The following is an 18768-nucleotide window of genomic DNA, read 5'->3' as shown; positions in this document are numbered from 1 at the left end:
CACTTGGTGTTTTCCATGTTGAGTGTGTATGTGTGTGTCATGGGGGTGGGGAGGGGGACGAGCAGAGCACCACTCCACCTTTTTTTCCTTTTTAGAAATTTCAGGTTATTTTATTTATTTATCCATTTACTAGAGAGAGACAGAGAGGAACTGAAATTGAAGGAGGTAGATAGGTAGGGGTCAGGACTTGAACCTGAGTCCTTGCACATGGTAATATGTGTGCTCAATCAAGTAAGCTACCACCCACCCCTCCCACTCTACCTTTTTATGTGAAGCTAGAGAGAAACCCAGTGCTTTAGATAGGTAAGGCATGAGCTCTACAGCTAAGCCACCTTTCCAGCCCAACTTTCTATTATCTGGCTTTTTAATTGCCGGGATAGCCTGAGGGTACTTCTTCCTGAGCTAGTGCTCTCTGGGTTGGAGAGAGCTCAACTGGAGCTGATCTAGGCTGCTGTGTGGGAGAGGGATCAGGAACTCGTGCTGCACCAACTTCCGCAGGAGATACACTCTGGAACTCTCGGAGCCGGAAAGCAATTTCCAAGTGTCTTTAATCAGAAGAGCAGCTGTTTTTATACTCTCCAAGTAGGGTGGAAACAGGATGTGATATAGAGAGGGTGGAGAGAAAAGTGACTGGTGAAAATCAGAGTGTGACAAAGAAGGGATCAGTGTGTGACAAGGAGGGGGTGGAGCAGGAGAGAATCCTATCATAGAACCACCAATGCCCTGGAGTGCTTTATGTAAAAGTGATTTATGTAAATAGACCAAAGCTTTGGATCAGTAAAATCCCTATATAGGCATATGGTTAAGCCTGGGGGAGGTGGCAACTACCCAACATTTAATCATAACCTTGCTAGTGGGTATGAAGTGTCCTCTCCTTGTAATTTTTATTTATAGTTCTTTGATGATTAATGATGTCGAATATCTTTTATATGTAATATATATTTATATATGCACACACACACACTTTGGATAAGGAAAGGGAGAAACTGAGAGTGAGAGAGGGGTAGGGGAGGTAGAGAGGGAGATGGAGATGGAAAAGGGAGAGGGAGAAGGAGAAGGAGAGAGATACCTTCAGTGTTGTTCTACCATTCATGAAGCTTCCCCTCGTGGGTGAGAATTGGGGTCTTGAACCCAGGTCCTTGAACATGATAACATGTGCACTCAGCCAAGGGTGCCACTGCCCAGCCCCCATTTATGATTTTCTTTAGAGGGATATCTAGTGAAAATCATTGATTTTTCTCATTTGCCCTTTTATTATTGAATCATGTAAATTCTCTGTATAGTCTAGTTACAAATCCCTTATAAGCAATGTCATTCATAATTATTTTCTCCTGTTCTATGAATATCTTTTTTTCAGTTTATAAAGACTTACTTATTTTTTATGAAAGAAGAAGAGAGAGAAGGAGAGGGAGAGGGAGAGGGAGAGGGAGGGAGGGAGGGAGGGAGAGAGAGAGAGAGAGAGAGAGAGAGAGAGAGAGAGGAGAATGAGAGAGGCAGCAACCAAAGAACTTCTCAGCTGTGATATATATATATAGTACCAGGGATGGAATCCAAGATCTCAAGCATGTAAGTTCTCTGCTCTATTACTGAGCATTCTCTGAGCAATCCTCTCCCCACCTTTTTTTCACTTTCTTGGTAGTGTTTTTTGACGTATCCTGCTATTGTGCTTTATTTTAAAAGAGTTTTGAAATTCTGTAAGGGATACATACATACAAAGAAAGAAATAAGAAAATTTTAAGTGATACTCAAAAAGAAATTAACAATTATCATTCAGAGGCCATTGCTATCTGTCCCTTTGACTTTTAATTTTTATATTTATTTATTTATAGCTGGGACTACAAATCTACCTCTCCCATTTTTTCTATTATTATTTCTTTCTACTTTATTTGATAGGACAGAGAGAAATTGAGAAGGAAGGGAGAGGTAGAGGAGAGAGAAAGAGAGACACCTGTAGATTAGTCTGCTGTACCACTCATAAATCTTCCTCCCCTGCCCACCTCCCACCCCCATGCTGCAGGTGGGGAGCAGAAGCTCAGATGGGGTCCTTACAGATGGTAATGTGTGTGTTTAATGGAGTGCACCATTGCCTGGCCCTTTAACCTTTTAAACTTTTAAAAACTATCAAGGAGGGAATGTGATACGGAGTTCTGGTGGTGGGAATTGTGTGGAGTTGTACCCTTCTTATCCTACGGTTTTGTCAGTGTTTCCTCTTTATAAAAAAAAAAAAAAAAAAGGAAGGCTATAAAAAAAAAAAAGGAAGGCTATAAAAAAAAAAAAGGAAGGCTATCGGGAGGGGATGGGATATGGAGTTCTAGTGGTGGGAATTGTGTAGAGTTGTAACCCTCTTATCCTATGGTTTTTGTCAGTTTCCTTTTTTTTTAATATTTTTTAAATTTTTTATTTAAGAAAGGATTAGTGAACAAAAACATAAGGTAGGAGGGGTACAACTCCACACAATTCCCACCACCCAATCCCCATAACCCACCCCCTCCCATGGTAGCTTTCCCATTCTCTAGCCCTCTGGGAGCATGGACCCAGTGTCATTGTGGGTTGCAGAAGGTAGAAGGTCTGGCTTCTGTAATTGCTTCCCCGCTGAACATGGGCGTTGACTGGTCGGTCCATACTCCCAGTCTGCCTCTCTCTTTCCCTAGTAGGGTGGGTCTCTGGGGAAGCTGAGCTCCAGGACACATTGGTGGGGTCTTCAATCCAGGGAAGCCTGGCCAGCATCCTGGTGGCATCTGGAACTGCAAACTCTAGTGTACTTCTGCTTTTTATAAACAAAAATTTTAAAAAAGTTTTATCAGCTGTGAATGGTTTCCCATATCAATATGTATATTTTTAGAGTACCATTTTTGTCTCATTTGGTTTTGTTGTATAACATTTATTTATTTATTTTAGTATCTTTATTGCAGAATTAATGTTTTTCATTTGACAGTAAATACAATAGTTTGTACATACGTAACATTTCCTAGTTTGTTGTATAACACTTAATTAAATAGATATACAATTTACTCATGTAATTTATAATTGTTGGACACTTAACCTTCTAGTTTTTCACTGTTGTAAATTAAATCTTCATTCTTATCTATAACTTACTTTCTTTGGATAGATTTCCAGAACAGGATCAATAAGAATATTTCTTTCCAGAAATGGAATTAATCCGTGTGTATAGGTATGTGTAAGGCTTGACAAAATGAATAGGAAAGTCATCTTTTTTCTCTTTTTTTTTTAAAAAAATTATTCTCAATTTCTTACTTTTTTTTAAAAAAACCTGTATTTATTTTACATAATAGAACAGAAATTGAGAGGGAGAGACAGAGAGACACCTGCAGCACTGCTTCACCGCTTGTGAAGCTTTCTCCCTACAGGTGGGGACAGGGGCTCGAATCCCAGTTACTGTGTGTGCTAATATACATGGACTTAACCAAGTATTCAACCACCCAACGCCAATCTCTCCAATCATCTTTTTTCTGTGCCGTGGAACACAAAATCATTTATTCATTGAAAGACTGCTAGAATTTTCCTCCAAAGAAACCGTCATGGCCAGATGCCTTTGTGAAGATTTGTTTCATATTCAGGCTTCAGTACCTCTTCATTTTTTTCCCTGCTCTATCTGAATCAGTTCAAACAATTTATATTTTTCTAGAAAGTGATCCACTTCATCTAGAACCTCTAAGAGTTTGTCATTGGTTTTGGTATAGTAAATCTCTTACTATTTTTAATCTTCTCATAAAATCTTTTTAGTTTATTTATCTCATTTCTAACAGTATATCTAATTTTGAACATTAGATTTGACAAATGATTATTTTATTTGTCTTTTGAAACTTAGCTCTGGAGTTTAGTGATCAATAGCAATATTATTCTAATAAATTAATTTTTACTTATTTCCAAATTTTGATCATCCTGTTTTTCTCTCCCTGATTTCTTGAGTTGTCTGTTTATTGAATTTTATTATTTTTGTGTAAAAGCTTTCGGTAGTACTTAAGGCTTTATTTTCCATTGAGTACAGACTTATTTAAATCTGGGGGCACACTCCTTTCCCTGTTTTTTTCTAAATACTTAAGTATTTAGACACAGTTTCTAAATAGTTAGATTCCATTTCGATTCAGTAGTGGTCTGAAAGCCCTCCGCAAGAGTTTTAAGTATACCTTGGAATGCTTAAAAGTTTGTGATTTTAATTTTTTAAATTTCTCATTAGTTTCCAATTTTTTTGAATTATGGTCAAAGAATATGATTGATAATGAACTTTATTTTTTTGAGTTTATTGAAATTTTCTTTGTGGCCTTTATTATTATTTTTTTTCAGTGCTCCAGTGGTGCTGGCACAGAAGGTATATTTTCTGTTTTTAGATGATGTAGTGTTGTCTGTTTAATTGGTACTGCTTCTGGGTGTGTTCTGATTCTTTGTCTCTATATTCTTTATTTTTTAATTTACTTGTTTCTCAATATTGAGGGGAGTGCAATAGTAGCATTTCTACAGTTGCTGTGCTCCTGTCATTTCTTTGTATAAAATATATTGGTATCTTTCTGTTTGTGCCGCTGAGCCTGGGTTATAAACTCAAGCTTCTAGGTATCTGGCCTAGAAAGGTCCGGGAGGTGACGCAGTGGATGAAGCATTGGATTCTCAAACATGAGGTCCTGTGTTCAATCCCTGGCACATGTACCAGAGTGATGTCTGGTTCTTTCCTCCTATCTTTCTCATAAATAAATAAATAAAGAAAAGAAAAGAAAATACAGACTTAGAACCAAACAAGCTAAATGGAATTCTGTTCTTTGTTGACCTGTGTGCACACATTTGCTTGTGTGCCACTATGTGCATTTGGGGGAGGTGTCTGTGTATTCCAGTGGGTTCATCTCTCTGATGAGTGTGTATGTCTTTGATATATGTGTCTGTGTATGTTTATTCATTCATAGTGTCCTTTTAAAACTTAAACGTAAAACATCAGGGGTAGGATGTACCTTGCTCTGTTTTTTTTTCCCCTTCTAATTATATCAGGAAATACTGCATCTCTACATTTTAACCCTTGAATATTTTCCCCTCTCTCCTGCCTACAGAAGACCCTCCTGGTAAGTTGACCAGATGCTGACTGTCAGTCTCAGCCTGGCCCCAGAATCCACTGTTCATGTGGCTCTTACTTTGCTCTCTCCCCTTCCTGCCAGTTCAAGTACTCTAAGCCAGATACCTTTCAGCTCATGCTCATCCTTCACAAGCTAGAACTCAAAGGACTGGGCATTGGTTTGAAGGTAACCTCTTCCTTGCATTTAAAGAAATTCCATGAAGAACATGCAGTTCACTGTGCAGAATTGGAGTAGGCTCTGGGAGATCCAGCTCACTCTCCAGCACAGGGAAGGAATATGAGTCACACATGGGTTCTCTAGACAATTTTCTTGGTTTTTTTCTACAGATATGGGCCAGCTGTAATGACACCAATAGGCACAAACTGGTTATTAGCCATGGGCAGGGTTTGGGGGCATTTTGGGAAAGAGTGGCCATATCACCTTCAGGGGCATTTTGACTTCTGGACTGACAGGACACAGTTGGAGCATCATTCTAGAATAAGATAAAAGAATGCATGTGCAGGAGGAGTTAAAGTTAGGGAGATCAATATGTGCAACAATGGGCCTGTCTACCTTTCCTACAAGTGTGAGGTAACGGAGGAGGAAGAAAGGGTAGACAGAAGTTATGTTTTCAGACTCTTCTCAACCAATGTTCCCCATTTGGTTTAGTGCCTTTGAAGTAATAAGTGTAGTAAGTGTTTGCTGAATTTCAGGAACTCTACCTTGTTTTGACTTCAGGAGATGATTTTATTCTATTTTTTTCATTAGTGATTTAATCAGATAAGATTACAGGGGTATAGTTCCATACTGCATCCACCACCAAAGTTTTGTCACACCTACCCCTTTCCCCAATAATAAGCACCATAGTTCTCTCAAAGTCTTTGAGACAATTTGGTCACTTTTTTTTTTGCAAGTACGTGTTTCAATTCCCTATATTCCACATATGGGAACCAGCTGGTAGTTGTCTTTTTATTTCCTTATTTCATCCACTAAGCATAACCATCTTCTAGTTACATCTATACACAATATCATCCTTTTAAATTACAAAGTAGTATTCCATTAAATATATATCTCATAGCTTCTTTATTCAATCATCTGTTGATGAGCATTAAAGTTGTTTCCACTCCTTGGACATTGTGAATAAAGTGGTGATGAACATAGGGATGCATATGCCCCTTTGAGTTAGTGTTTTAATGCCCTTTGGATACTAGGAGTGATATTGCAGGATCGTAAGGTATTTCCATTTTTATTTGTTTGAGGACTCTCCATACAGTTTACCAAAGGGGCCACACCAGTTTGCATTCACCACCAACAGTGTAATAGAGTACCTTTTTGTCCACATCATTGATAGCACTTATCATTTCCTATTTTTTGGTGGAGACCATTCTCATGGTGTGAGATGGTATCTCATTGTAGTTTTTTTATATTTATTTTTTTATTTGCAATTAATAGTAGGTTGCAAGATTGTAAGAGTATAGTATATAGTTCCACACTCCTCACTGTAGTTTTAGTTTGCATTTCTCTAATGGTAAGTGGAGTTTTTTCATATGTCTATGGTTGATTTGTATACCTTCTTTAGAAAACTACCTGTTCAGATTTTTGGTCCAGTTTTTCATTGGGTTATTTGTTCTGTTGTTAAGTTGCATGATTTATTTTGCTATCAATCTCTTGTCAGATGTGTTATGTGCAAATATCTTTTTTGACTTTCTGGGTTGCCTAATTATTTTTGTGTAGTTTTCTTTCAATGTGTAGAAGTTGTGATTTCTTTTTTTATTATTATCTTTCTTTATTTATTGGCTAGAGACAGCCATAAACCGAGAGGGAAAAGGGTGGTAGGGAGGGAGAGAGACAGATACCTGCAACTCTGCTTTACCATTTGTGAAGTTTTCCCCCTGCAGGTGGGGGCTAGGGGCTCAAACCTGGGGCCTTCCTCACTGTATGTACCTTGCTCTCAATCAGGTGTGCCACCACCCAACCCCCCGAGGTTGTGATTTCTAATGCTTTTTGTTATTGTTGTTGATATTGCTGGGTTGTGGAGGAAGTCAGGATAGCTCTTCAGCGTGTGAGTTTTACTAGGCTTACTACATTTTATTCATAAATAACACATTTTTAACATTCTCCCTCTTCTCCCTAAAGACTTACTCTGTGCACTCTCATATTTTAGCCTCAGTGTATCTTTGGTGTACAAGAAGTATTGAAAAGATTATCGCCATTTTTCAGAAGGAAAAAGGGAGACTGAGAGCTAAACATAATTGTATAATTTATTGTAATAAATTGTAAACATAATTGCCCAACGAATAGGGCCAAGCCCAGGACCTCTCAGCCCTGGGCAGATGCTAAACCTTTCTTCTGGTCCGCACCATCTTTGACTTTGGGAAGACAGGAAGTTCTTGTTCTCTGCTATCTGAACTCATCCAGTAGGAGAGCTTTGCAGCCTAGGCTAGCCCTTGCTAGGTATGGTCCTGGCCCCAAGGACTTTATTTGGCAAGCTCTGTTTCTGAAGTCTCGCTTTCTCTTTACCCACTCAGGAGGAGGAGTTCATTGACTGGTGGAGCAAATTCTATGCCTCCATAGGGGAAAGGGAAAAATGTGGCTCCTACCTGGAGAAGGACTTTGACACACTAAAGGTGAGGAGGACTCTTTAGTTATTTTCTTTGACCTAAAAGTCCCTGAGCATGTGAGATGAACAGTGGGAAAAACAAGAGAAAGAGAGAAAGAGAGGAAAGGAGAGAGAGAGAGAGAGAGAGAGAGAGAGAGAGGGAGAGAGAGAGAGAGACTGACTCCCTTCCTTCCTTATCATTTGGTTCTGAGAGCTAATGGATCATGATGAATTAATTGTGGTGAGAAAGGTCATCCATCAATATAGAGTAAGAAGTCACTGGGAGCAGGAATAACCAATAAAAAATTTTTGGAAGAATGTTGTGAAATACTGAAATATTTATGGGTAAAATGATGCCTGGGATTTGTTTTAAAATGTTAAAAAAAATGAGAGGAAGATGAATGGTGTGGGTGACCTGCTGATAGATTTTCAAAATATTAAAAATTCTTGAAATTTCAAAATATTAAAAATTGTTAAAGTTTGGAGGTATGTATATATATATATTTCTATTTTGTCTCTTTTAAAGTTATTTAAAATTCCCTATAACAAGAAAGTTTATATGTAATTAGCAAGTCAGCTAGGGAATGTGGTTTCCCCACTCCTACAACTGGGATAGAAATTACCTGGTAAATATAAAAATATGATAAACTATGTTTCTGTGAAGGAAAAAAAAAACTAACCACAAACCAGAGATAAGTCAGCCAAATTTATGGTATTTTGAGGAAATTCCACAAATACGATTGTACATTTTGAAAGTACATTACTTCAAAAAATAAAAATGGAGAACCAGAGGTGACTATAAATTATTCTGCAGGGGGAGTTGTATAGTGCCCTGAACAGGGTTGCCCAATAACATTCTGAACATTCAGTTACATGTGAAGTTCATTCAGACAGACAGACAATGAAAAATTGTTTGCACAAATTGTCACTTATGATTGTTTTGTCTATAGGAAATTCAAATTTAAGTGGGAGTTCTGTGTCTTCATTTACTTAGAGAAGGTATAAGAAAATTTGACTTTTGGAGCAGTCTAAGAGTCCTTAGAATTTATTAGGGAGGGAGTCGGGCAGTAGCTCAGTGGGTTAAGCACACCTGGCACAAAGCGCAAGAACAGGTGTAAGGATCCCAGTTCGAGCTCCTGGCTCCCTACCTGCGGGGGAGTTGCTTCATAGGCTGTGAAGCAGGTCTGCAGGTGTCTATCTGTCTTCCCCATTTCTCTCCATTTCTCTCTGTCCTATCCAACAACAATGACAACAGTAAAAACAATAATAATAACTACAACAATGATAAAACAACCAGGGCAACAAAAGGGAAAAAAATGGCCTCCAGGAGCAGTGGATCCATGGTGCAGGCACCGAGCCCCAGAAATAACCATGGAGGCAAAAAAAAAAAAAAAAGAATTTATGAGGGGATGTTAATTCATTTTTATTTATTAGAAAAACTAACATTTTTCTATGATTTCTATTTTTTTATATTTTCTTGCTATAACTTTTGTTTTCTATCTTTTGCTAATCAGACTATTAGTTCTTATTCTCTCATGCCAATTATTTATATAAAATGTTTTCTTTTCTACCTTGTATGTATTTCAGTCTTTCTGCATTATTTTCTGCTCAAAGAACACTTACCCTACTTAGAGAATGTGAGGAAGTTAAAAGTCAGAGACAGCAAGGAGAGGCCCAAGGAACCTGCTACAGGTGACTGGACAACTAGGAGTTGAGGCTGACTAGAATAGTGGGCAAAGAGACAAAACAATTTGTCCATCAGGAAGAAGGTCCAACATATTAGGTCTAGCATGTGGTCCTGGGGCCTTGCCAAAAAATACTAAAAAAAAAAAAAAGAATATCAGCAACTCCTGTCAAGGTAGCCCATGGCCCTGCCTCCCCAGATTGTTCCCTCAGATGCTAGATATGGAATTGGCATCCAGTGTATGGCCATACCATCCTGAACATGCCTAATCTTATCTGAATTGGCACCTAGTCTTTTCGCTTGACCTCTCTGAGAGTTCTGGAAGTATCCAACCGAAATTGAGCCGTTTAAAATAAAATACATTCAACCTGATTTTGGGGGAATTAAGTGGAGGCGATTAAACCTGGGAAAAACTCTGATCCTTTAAGTAAGTATAAGTAAGTAGAGGAAACCCACCACCATCACACCAAATCTTTGAAAAATAGCCTGTAGTGTTGCAGAGATAATGGAGTACACACTAAGTATACAAGAAAACACTTTATTTTATTTTATTTTATTTGGTTCATTCATCCTTTATATATTTATTTTTACAAAATTACATGTCAACAGGGGTATAACTGCATACTATCCCCACCCCAGAGTTCTGAATCTCCAGTCTCCCCACTGCGAGCCACCGTAGTTCCCCTAAGGCTGGAGACATGGGCTGAGCAGTTGCTGTTGATTCTTTTTATTTACTTATTTTTATTTTTTACTTATAAAAAGGAAACATTGACAAAATCGTAGGATAAGGGGTGGTACAACTCCACACAATTCCCACTATCAGAACTCCATATCCCATCCCCTCCCCTGATAGCTTTCCTATTCTTTATCCCTCTGGGATTATGGACCCAGGGTCATTATGGGGTGCAGAAGGTGGAAGGTCTGCCTTCTATAATTGCTTCCCCACTGAACATGGGTGTTGACATGTCGATCCATACTCCCAGCCTGTCTCTCTCTTTCCTTAGTGGTGCGGGGCTTGAATAAATCCCTCTCCCCAATATTATCAGTCATCTCTATCAGGAACAACACAATAGATCCCTTTGTGAGTCACCATAGGACCTTGCCCTCAACTTCGATCAACAACAGTAGAGAATGTTTCATCTTCTGAAGAGAGGATGGACAAGAAAACATTTTAAACATCACTGACATGGAGGGCCATGTGGTGGTGCACCTGGTTAAATGCACATATTACCATGCTCAAGAAACCCAGCACTTACAGACGGTATGCTTAACAAGTGGTAAAACAGGTCTGCAGGTGTCTGTTTTCCTCTCTATCTCCCCATTATCTCTCAATTTCTCTCTTTCCTAGCCAATAAGATAGAAGGAAGAAAAAAAGACAAAAAAAAAAAAAGGAAAAAATGGCCACTGGGAGTTTCATAGTGCTGGCACTGAGCCCCAGCAATAACTCTGGAGGCAATTAAAAAACAAATCACTGGCATGAGGAGAAAAGAGGTAATAGTCTGACTAGCAAAAGAGAAAACAACGTTATAGCAAGAAAACATAAAAATAGAAAAAAGACATGTTAATTTTTATAAAAAATAAAAATAGTGCTAAGGACTCAGAGTACTTAAAAAGTCAAATTTTGTTGTATCTTATTTAAAGGACACATCTAAAAAATATAACTAAAATGTCTAAGAAATTACTTTTTTGGCAAACAAGATAAGTGCAGACAAAAGAGAAATAACATTTAGAATAAAAAAAAACAAAGGGAACCAAATGGAGTGTTTTATATAAGTAAAAAGATCTTCATATCCATGAAACACTGCCAAATATTTATAAATAGAACAATAAAGCTTAGATATACTTAAAATAAAAAATGGGTAGGAATATATAAGCTATATATCATATCAATAAAGCATAAAATGATAGAAGTTAAAGTCATAGGGGAGTTTTTAAATGTACTTGTCTTCTAGATATCTGAAGTAGGCAATGAATAAGTAAAAATAAGAGATATGAATAACTGATGAATGTTTTATAAGCTCCATCAAAATTTTTAGTTTTAAAATAGAGAATAAAGAAAAAAGTAGAGGATTACATTTTTTCCCAATACTAAGAGAATACTTAGAAAATTTGATCACAAATTACTTTAGCAATAACTCACCAAAAAAAACCCAGAAAGATTAAAATACAAGACAGATTAAAATATAATAACATGAAAAATTAATAACAAAAGTTTAGACTAAAAGACCAACCACTTGGAAATTTTAAAAATATTTTATTGGGCCTTCCAGTATGAACATGGCTGCATAAGTCAGCATTTTCCCTCTTTTCTCCTGGAAATCATTCAAACCCTCAAACTCCATTTTCAGTAAAAGTTGGAAACAAATAAAATCCGCAGACTCCAAAATACATGTAAGGCCTGTCCAAAGGTAACCAAGATTGGGTAGAAGCCATTGTGCAGTAAATGAAGAGAAGATATAAGAAAATGATGAAATATTAAGTTGTAGCAGATCTTAAAAAATTCCTAGTGAAATAATGATAATTACTTAAGACAGCTTGTATACTCACGAGGGTTTATTACATATTCTTTTTCTTTTTGTATAGACTTAAACATTTCATAACTAGTTTAAAACATAGTTTCTGAAATTAAGGTTTTTCGTATACTAGAAAAGTTTTTTTTTTTTTTTAACACAATAATGGACTTGCAGACTTTGGTGATAAGTTCAGGGTGGTGAGAAAAGTCTCTTAGATCTGGCTGGGGTTAGAAAAGCAGAGAAGGTAGAACTCCTATACAGTTGAACAATATTTTCAGAAAGCAGTTTGCCTCGATGGTGGGAACAGAGTATATAATCAGTCTTGGATAATCTAACACATTTAATAACAAGGTAGTAATAAAATACAAATGATAGCATTAATTTAAAAAAGCTATAAAATATAAGAGAAAATAAACATCAAACTTATGCAAAGAAGAGGTTTTATATCCATCAGAAACATTTTACAAGGAACAGATGAGATGTTTTGAAATGGTTTAGAAAAAAGGGATAGACAGAGTACAAAGCAGAGATAAAATAGTTGAAGGAATGATGAGAAAAGATGAAACATACTTATAGGATTTAAGAAGGGTAATATACACAAAATTGGAAGGAGCACAGAGAAGAAAGACCATATTGGGAACACATAAGAGGCATAGAAGACATATGTAATAAAATTAATCAAGATGAAGTAGAATAAAGATAGAGTTATATAAAAACAAAGAGAAAAAAACTCAAAATTTAATAGGAAATGACAGACATAGAAATTAGAAAAAGAAGATCCAACATTTTCATAATTGGAGTCTCTAAGAAGGACAATTAAATGAAATAGAACAGATAAATTTAGTTTAATAGAACTCAGGAAAAATTCAACCAAATTGGTCAATGTTGAGACATCTCCTAATATATGCTATAGGACTTCAGAGATAAAGAATTATTTATATATTCATACCTCTGTCCCCAACCGAGAAAACCACAATATCATTAAAAATAGTAAATAATAAAGGACAGTTTCTTTACAGCTCTATTTTTCTCAAAGACAACAAAGCACCAAGAAAAGAAAGGGTGACCGACAGATTTAATATTAAACCAATTTTCCCCTCCAAGCACAAAAGCTACAGACACTCAGATATGTATATTTAGGAAGTAAGTAATATGGTTTTCATGAACATGTCTTGAGAGGCTTTGGGGAGTTTATCTAGGGGCTATCTCAACTAGAAGATAACTGGAAAAGCCAAATAAAATGACTAGTTCTCTGGTATACCTTAGGCTTAGAATGAAAACAATCAGAAGGGTTGGGGTAACAGGACAGAATGTCTTACCATACACACAAAATGAAATGGTAAAATTTGAAATGGTAAAATTGACAAAATTTAAGTGGAGAAGGAAAAAAGATGGTATACAGAGGACATTGATTGCCAACAGAAATATACCTTTCCTAAGAGGGATAGATAATTAACATTGGTAAATCAAATAATAAGAATATATGGTCTTCCAGAGGTGTGGGTATGGTTTCAGAGCTGTTTCAGATCATCCACCTGATAAACCGGAAAAACAGGAACAAATAAATCACCTGAAAACTCAACAAAATACAACCAGATTTCCCCCTAGAAACTCACTAAGCCATATCCACCAAATTGTGGATGCTACTACGATTTCATCCAGACAACCTCACCAATATGTCCTGGAACCCCACCTCTTCAGAGTCCTACCCCATTAGGAAAAGATAGGCTGGGGATATGGGTCAACTTGCCAAGGCCCATATCCAGTGGATAAGCAATTACAGAAGCCAGACCTTTCCATCTTTTGTACCTCATAAAGGATTTTGGTCCATACTCCCAGAGGTGGAGAAATGTTAGGGGAAGATGACCAGAAGGTACTGAACTTCAATTCTATCAGGACCCAGAGAGAGAAAAGGAAAAAACAAAAACAAAAACAACAACAACAAAAAAAACCCAGACACTCAGAAATAGTAGGTGAGACTTAGAAAGGAAGAGAAGGCAGGACTATAGGGGAATAAAAAGGGTATATATATATGATAGTCAACACATATCTGTGATCTTGAGAGAACTAATGCAGTTTCCAATGGAGGGAACAGGGACACAGAACTCTGGTGGTAGGAAAGGTGTGGAATTATACTTCTGTTATCTTATAATTTTGTAAATCCATATCACATCACTAATAAAAATTTAAAGAAAAGAATATAAGGAAGTGATTATCAAGCAGTACAAGAGTAAATATTAAGGAGGATAATACTGTCTAAACCTGGGCGATGAAGAGGATGTGAGAGATAAAGTTTGATTGATTGTTGCTATAGTAGGGGACTCATAAATACTGTCCCTGAAAATATAGAAAAATGATTGTTATTGGTATATATAAAGCTATAATATTATAACAAAGAATTAGCTCATTGTACATGAAAACACACATGCAAAGAAAATTGACCTTGAATCAGAGATTTAAAACAAAATATTTTGAAACTAGAAAATAAAATATATGTTCTGTGTTTATCTAAATGTAGTATAGACATAAAACCATACCAAGCATATCTGCCATATCAATCACTTATTAATTGCAACTGTGAACCAGATCTCAAAGCTATGAGGGGCCAGGCAGTGGTGCACCTAGTTGAGCACACACATCACCATGCTCAAGAACCTGGGTTCAACCCCTTGTCCCCTACCTGGAGGAGGGAAGCTTCACAAGCAGTGAAGCAGTGCTTCAGGTGTGGGTCTCTCTCTCTCTCTCTCTCTTCTCAATTTATCTCTGTTTTATCAAATAAAAGGAAAAAAAGGAAAAAAAATAGCCATGGGAGTGATGGGTTCATTGTTTGGGCACTTAGCTCCATCAATAACTCTCGTGGCAATTAAAAAAAAAAAAAGCAAGCTAGATTTAACTCTAAAAGAAAGAGACTCATAAGATTTAAAAATAAAAATTAAGAAAAGGCATCCCATCAGATGCAAGTGAAAAGAAAGTAGAAATCAAAATCTTAATATTAGATGAGAGGGTTTTTAGGTCCCTCAAATTAAATGGGACAAAGAACAGTACTTCATAATGCTAAATGGTGTGTTTCCAACAAATGACACATGAATATCTATGTACTAAATGATACATGAGTATTTACAAAACAGGAAGTACAATAGACATATTGACCATTCATTTTAGAAAGGAGGAGACAGAATCATTACTGTATGCAATCAACTTGTTTGAACAAAAAAAGAGAAACTGAAAATTTAGGAGAACCATCAGAAGAACTAAATAAGATGGTAGCAAGTATCTAGAGAATTTAGTCAAATATTCCCATTCACAGTACTAACGACAACAACAACAACAACAAGATTAGTTTAGCTTGGAACAAATGAAGCAATAAGTGCATAGGATCTAAATGAAGATAACTATAATTCACAATAAGAGATCTTTTATGTATATTTTGGTAACAACACAAATCTTAATGAAGATCACAGTTGCTCTCTCCAAAGTTAACGTTCAGTTTAATGTTGATAACAACAAAAATCCTGAAGACACACTTGTTTAGAATTGAACCAAGTGTTTAAAATTTTTCATTTGAAAGAGCTGTGTGAAAGAGAATACCCAAGAAAACTTTGAAAAGGGAAATTTTCACTCTCAGGTAGTAAAACTTGTTATGAAGGAAGCAACAACAGCTAAACCTGGTGTTGGTGAAGAACAGATGAATTGATTGATGAGAATAAAAAGCTGACAAACAAATGCAAGAATCATGAACATTTAGTGTGTGACAGAAGTCATTCGGAAAACTAGAAGTAGTTTAAACAAATACAATGCTTTGGGGGATATTAAAATTAAATTATGATAGGTGGAGTAAATAAGACATGTATACATGCAGTAGCAATAAAATGTATCCAAAACTGCATAGCAAGTATTAACAGAATGTTTTTTTAAAATCAGAATTTAAGGCAATAATAGTATTTTCTAATTTTTTAATCATGGACCCATATCACTTGTGTAATTAAATATTTCTTGGAAGAGATAGAACTTGGACTTCATGGAAAAGATAGAGCTTGAACAAGGATTAAATGTAGCTAAGCTAAGTATTATTTTAGCAAGATGAGATAGGTATTAACCTGAAGTTTCTTGTTTGTCAGTTTCATATATAACCAATATAACATAAGTATTAAATTATTTAATACATATTTTAATAGGTACATTTTCTCTTCTATAATAGGCACATTTTCAAAAAAAATAGGCACATTTTCTCTTCTATAATAAAACATAACTGCTTCATTTAAACTCAAAGTCTTCTAAAACATTATTCTAATAAATCAAAGTCATTTATGGCTTGAGAGGAAGAAACTAGAGTTCATAAATTAAAAGTGGTTTTTAAAAAACATGCTCAGCCTCGTATTTGATACTAGTACTATTAGGACATGCTGAACAATGACCTTTTTTTTTTTTTTCTTCCTCGAAATGCTGACCTGTAAAATTTTCAGCTTCAATCTTTGAATAAAAAGTCAGTTAATTTCTAATTCATCTGTTTTAATGTGGTTTTATTCTCTTAAGAAATGAGTGTACCACCATTTACATGATGACTCTCAGCTACCTAGAATATTTGATTTGCTGGGAATCCCTATGTCCTAATAAACAGTGTTTTCCCTTCCTACCCTCTTTTGCCTGTCTCTCTCTTGATCTCTACCATTTTTTTTTTTATCTCTTGCCTCTGTTCTTCTTTCTGTTACCCTTCCTCTTTAACCTCCTTTCTTCTGCCTCTCCTCCAACTCCTTTGGCTTTCTTTCCCTCTCTCCCTCCACTCTGTTATTTTTCCTCCCTTCTCCCTGTCTCCTCTTCTTCTTTTGCTTTATCTCCTATTCTTCTTTGCCTGGCCCCTTTCCTTATTCCCACATGTGGCAGGTCTATGACACACAACTGGAGAATGTGGAAGCCTTTGAGGGCCTGTCTGACTTCTGTAACACCTTCAAGCTTTACCGGGGCAAGACTCAGGAGGAGATGGAAGATCCGTCTGTCATTGGGGAATTCAAGGTCAGTCTCTGAATACATACTTCTGACATGGGACCTGAGAGTACTGAATGGCAACAGTTAAGTGAAGGTACTGGGGTCAGTATTACTGTGATCAGTACAACAGTGACCTTTGTGCTGATGATGGAGGTGATGATGGTGGTAATGACACCACAGATTCAGAATTGTTGGTGGTGATGGGAAGGCATTGGATTTGGTGATCTCAGCAGTGGTGATTCTGGTAGAGGTGAGAGGAATAGTCCTCATGGTGATTGTGTTGGTGACAGTGATGATAAAAATGAAAGTTGACCACTCATTCTCTTCAGGGCCAGTTCAAAATTTATCCCCTCCCTGAAGACCCAGCCATCCCCTTGCCCCCAAGACAGTTCCACCAGCTGGCTGCACAGGGGCCTCAAGAGTGCCTGGTTCGTATCTACATCATTCAAGCGTTTGGCCTGCAGCCCAAGGACCCTAATGGAAAGGTAATGTCACTGGACTCCTTGCCTCCCCCAGCATGGCAGCTCAAGATACAAATGGATTTCAGAGTCTGGATATAGTCTCTCCTAAGGGAGTTCACAGTAAATGGTGGGAACCAGACTAACAAAACGGATGTAACTTGATGACATTCTGTCAAGGGCTGCATGCTCTTGGAGGTCAAAAAGGTCAAAGAACAAGACTCTGAGATATTGGGGAGGGCTTCTTGCAAAGTTGTTGGACTCTTAAGAGTCTATGGAGTTCTGATAGGATGAGAAGAAAATCATTCTTTAATAGAGGTTTGGAATTTGATCTGTTTGAGATGAATTGGGCTGATAAGTCTGGGCCATCTCTTTCTCTTTCTGAGAGGACCCCAGCCTGTCTTAGTCACCTTCTGGCTTTTGAGGACATGGACTGGCCCTTACCTATCTTTTTGCCAATGAGGCAATGTATTGGGTGTATGGAGGACTCAGACATCCCTTTTCCACTATAGGAACATACTCAGAAGCTCTCGCAGGACCTCATGGTGTAGTGTGCTGTGCTGTGCAGAATGAGGTTCTGGCCTGGCAGGATGACAGCTCCTCAGTGACTGGCTCCTTTGGGAGGCAGAACACTTAGGAGGCTTCACATATGCTAAGAAAGTGATCTTACTTACGTGCTTCTGTCTCCTCTAGTGTGATCCCTACATCAAGATTTCCATAGGGAAGAACTCAGTAAGTGACCAGGATAACTACATCCCCTCCACTTTGGAGCCTGTGTTTGGAAAGTAAGTTGGGGATAGCTGTTGTGTGGGGCTGGAGGTGCCATTCTGCCACTGGAAAGTCCCCACTTTCTGGAGCAGAGCTGGGGTTTCTTGAATCTTAGCTGTCTTGGGGGTGTAATCTCATTTGGCTTCTCTTTATGTACTAATGCTCCGAATCTTGGCAGAAGCTCTTAGCGAAATATATCATCAGTTACCTCTGAGATCAAGATTCTAAATGAATGCTCAGAACAAGCCAGGTTCCAATTCTTCTCTTTTCAGATAAACTTTTGCTTTGGAATAATTTTTAATTTACAGAAAAACTACAAATATAGTATAGTAAGTCCTTGCCATTGTTGATAAGTTATAGGGAACTAACTTCAAGTGAAACAACATATAATAAAAGCACATCCACAAATAACACCATATTGTTCGTATCACTGGGATTTTTTAATCAGTGTTATGATGGAATGATAGTGAGCAAATTAATGTCATTTGAAGGTCTACTATGCAGTTTTCCTATACCTTTTCTTTACTCAGCCCCCCCTTCCCCTAGGTAGCATCCCCCCCCAATCGGATATATTTAACAAACCAAAAACCCAACATTGATGTGTTACTCTTCACTAAACTCAAGAATTTATTAGGATTTTGTGAATTTCCCCACTTATGTCTGGACTTAATCAAGGACTCACATTGCATTTAGTAATGAGTCTCTT

The 18768-nt window shown here is 37.1% G+C and overlaps 1 protein-coding gene across 17 annotated transcripts in view; it reads left to right on the top strand.

The window, feature by feature from the left end:
• DYSF (dysferlin) overlaps positions 1–18768 on the top strand; it is a 272723-nt gene that overhangs the window by 223944 nt on the left and 30011 nt on the right. For all 17 annotated transcript variants that reach the window (XM_060187109.1, XM_060187107.1, XM_060187114.1 and 14 more), the window contains 4 exons: positions 7586–7684; positions 16735–16863; positions 17166–17321; positions 17988–18079. In XM_060187109.1, coding sequence (XP_060043092.1) covers positions 7586–7684; positions 16735–16863; positions 17166–17321; positions 17988–18079 — 476 coding nt within the window. The remainder of the gene's footprint in view (positions 1–7585; positions 7685–16734; positions 16864–17165; positions 17322–17987; positions 18080–18768) is intronic.

Source organism: Erinaceus europaeus, chromosome 3 (assembly GCF_950295315.1).
Source record: "Erinaceus europaeus chromosome 3, mEriEur2.1, whole genome shotgun sequence".
NCBI classification, from domain to species: Eukaryota; Metazoa; Chordata; class Mammalia; order Eulipotyphla; family Erinaceidae; genus Erinaceus; species Erinaceus europaeus.
Note: the sequence above shows the minus strand (reverse complement) of the source record. Positions and strands in the feature narration are given on the sequence as shown.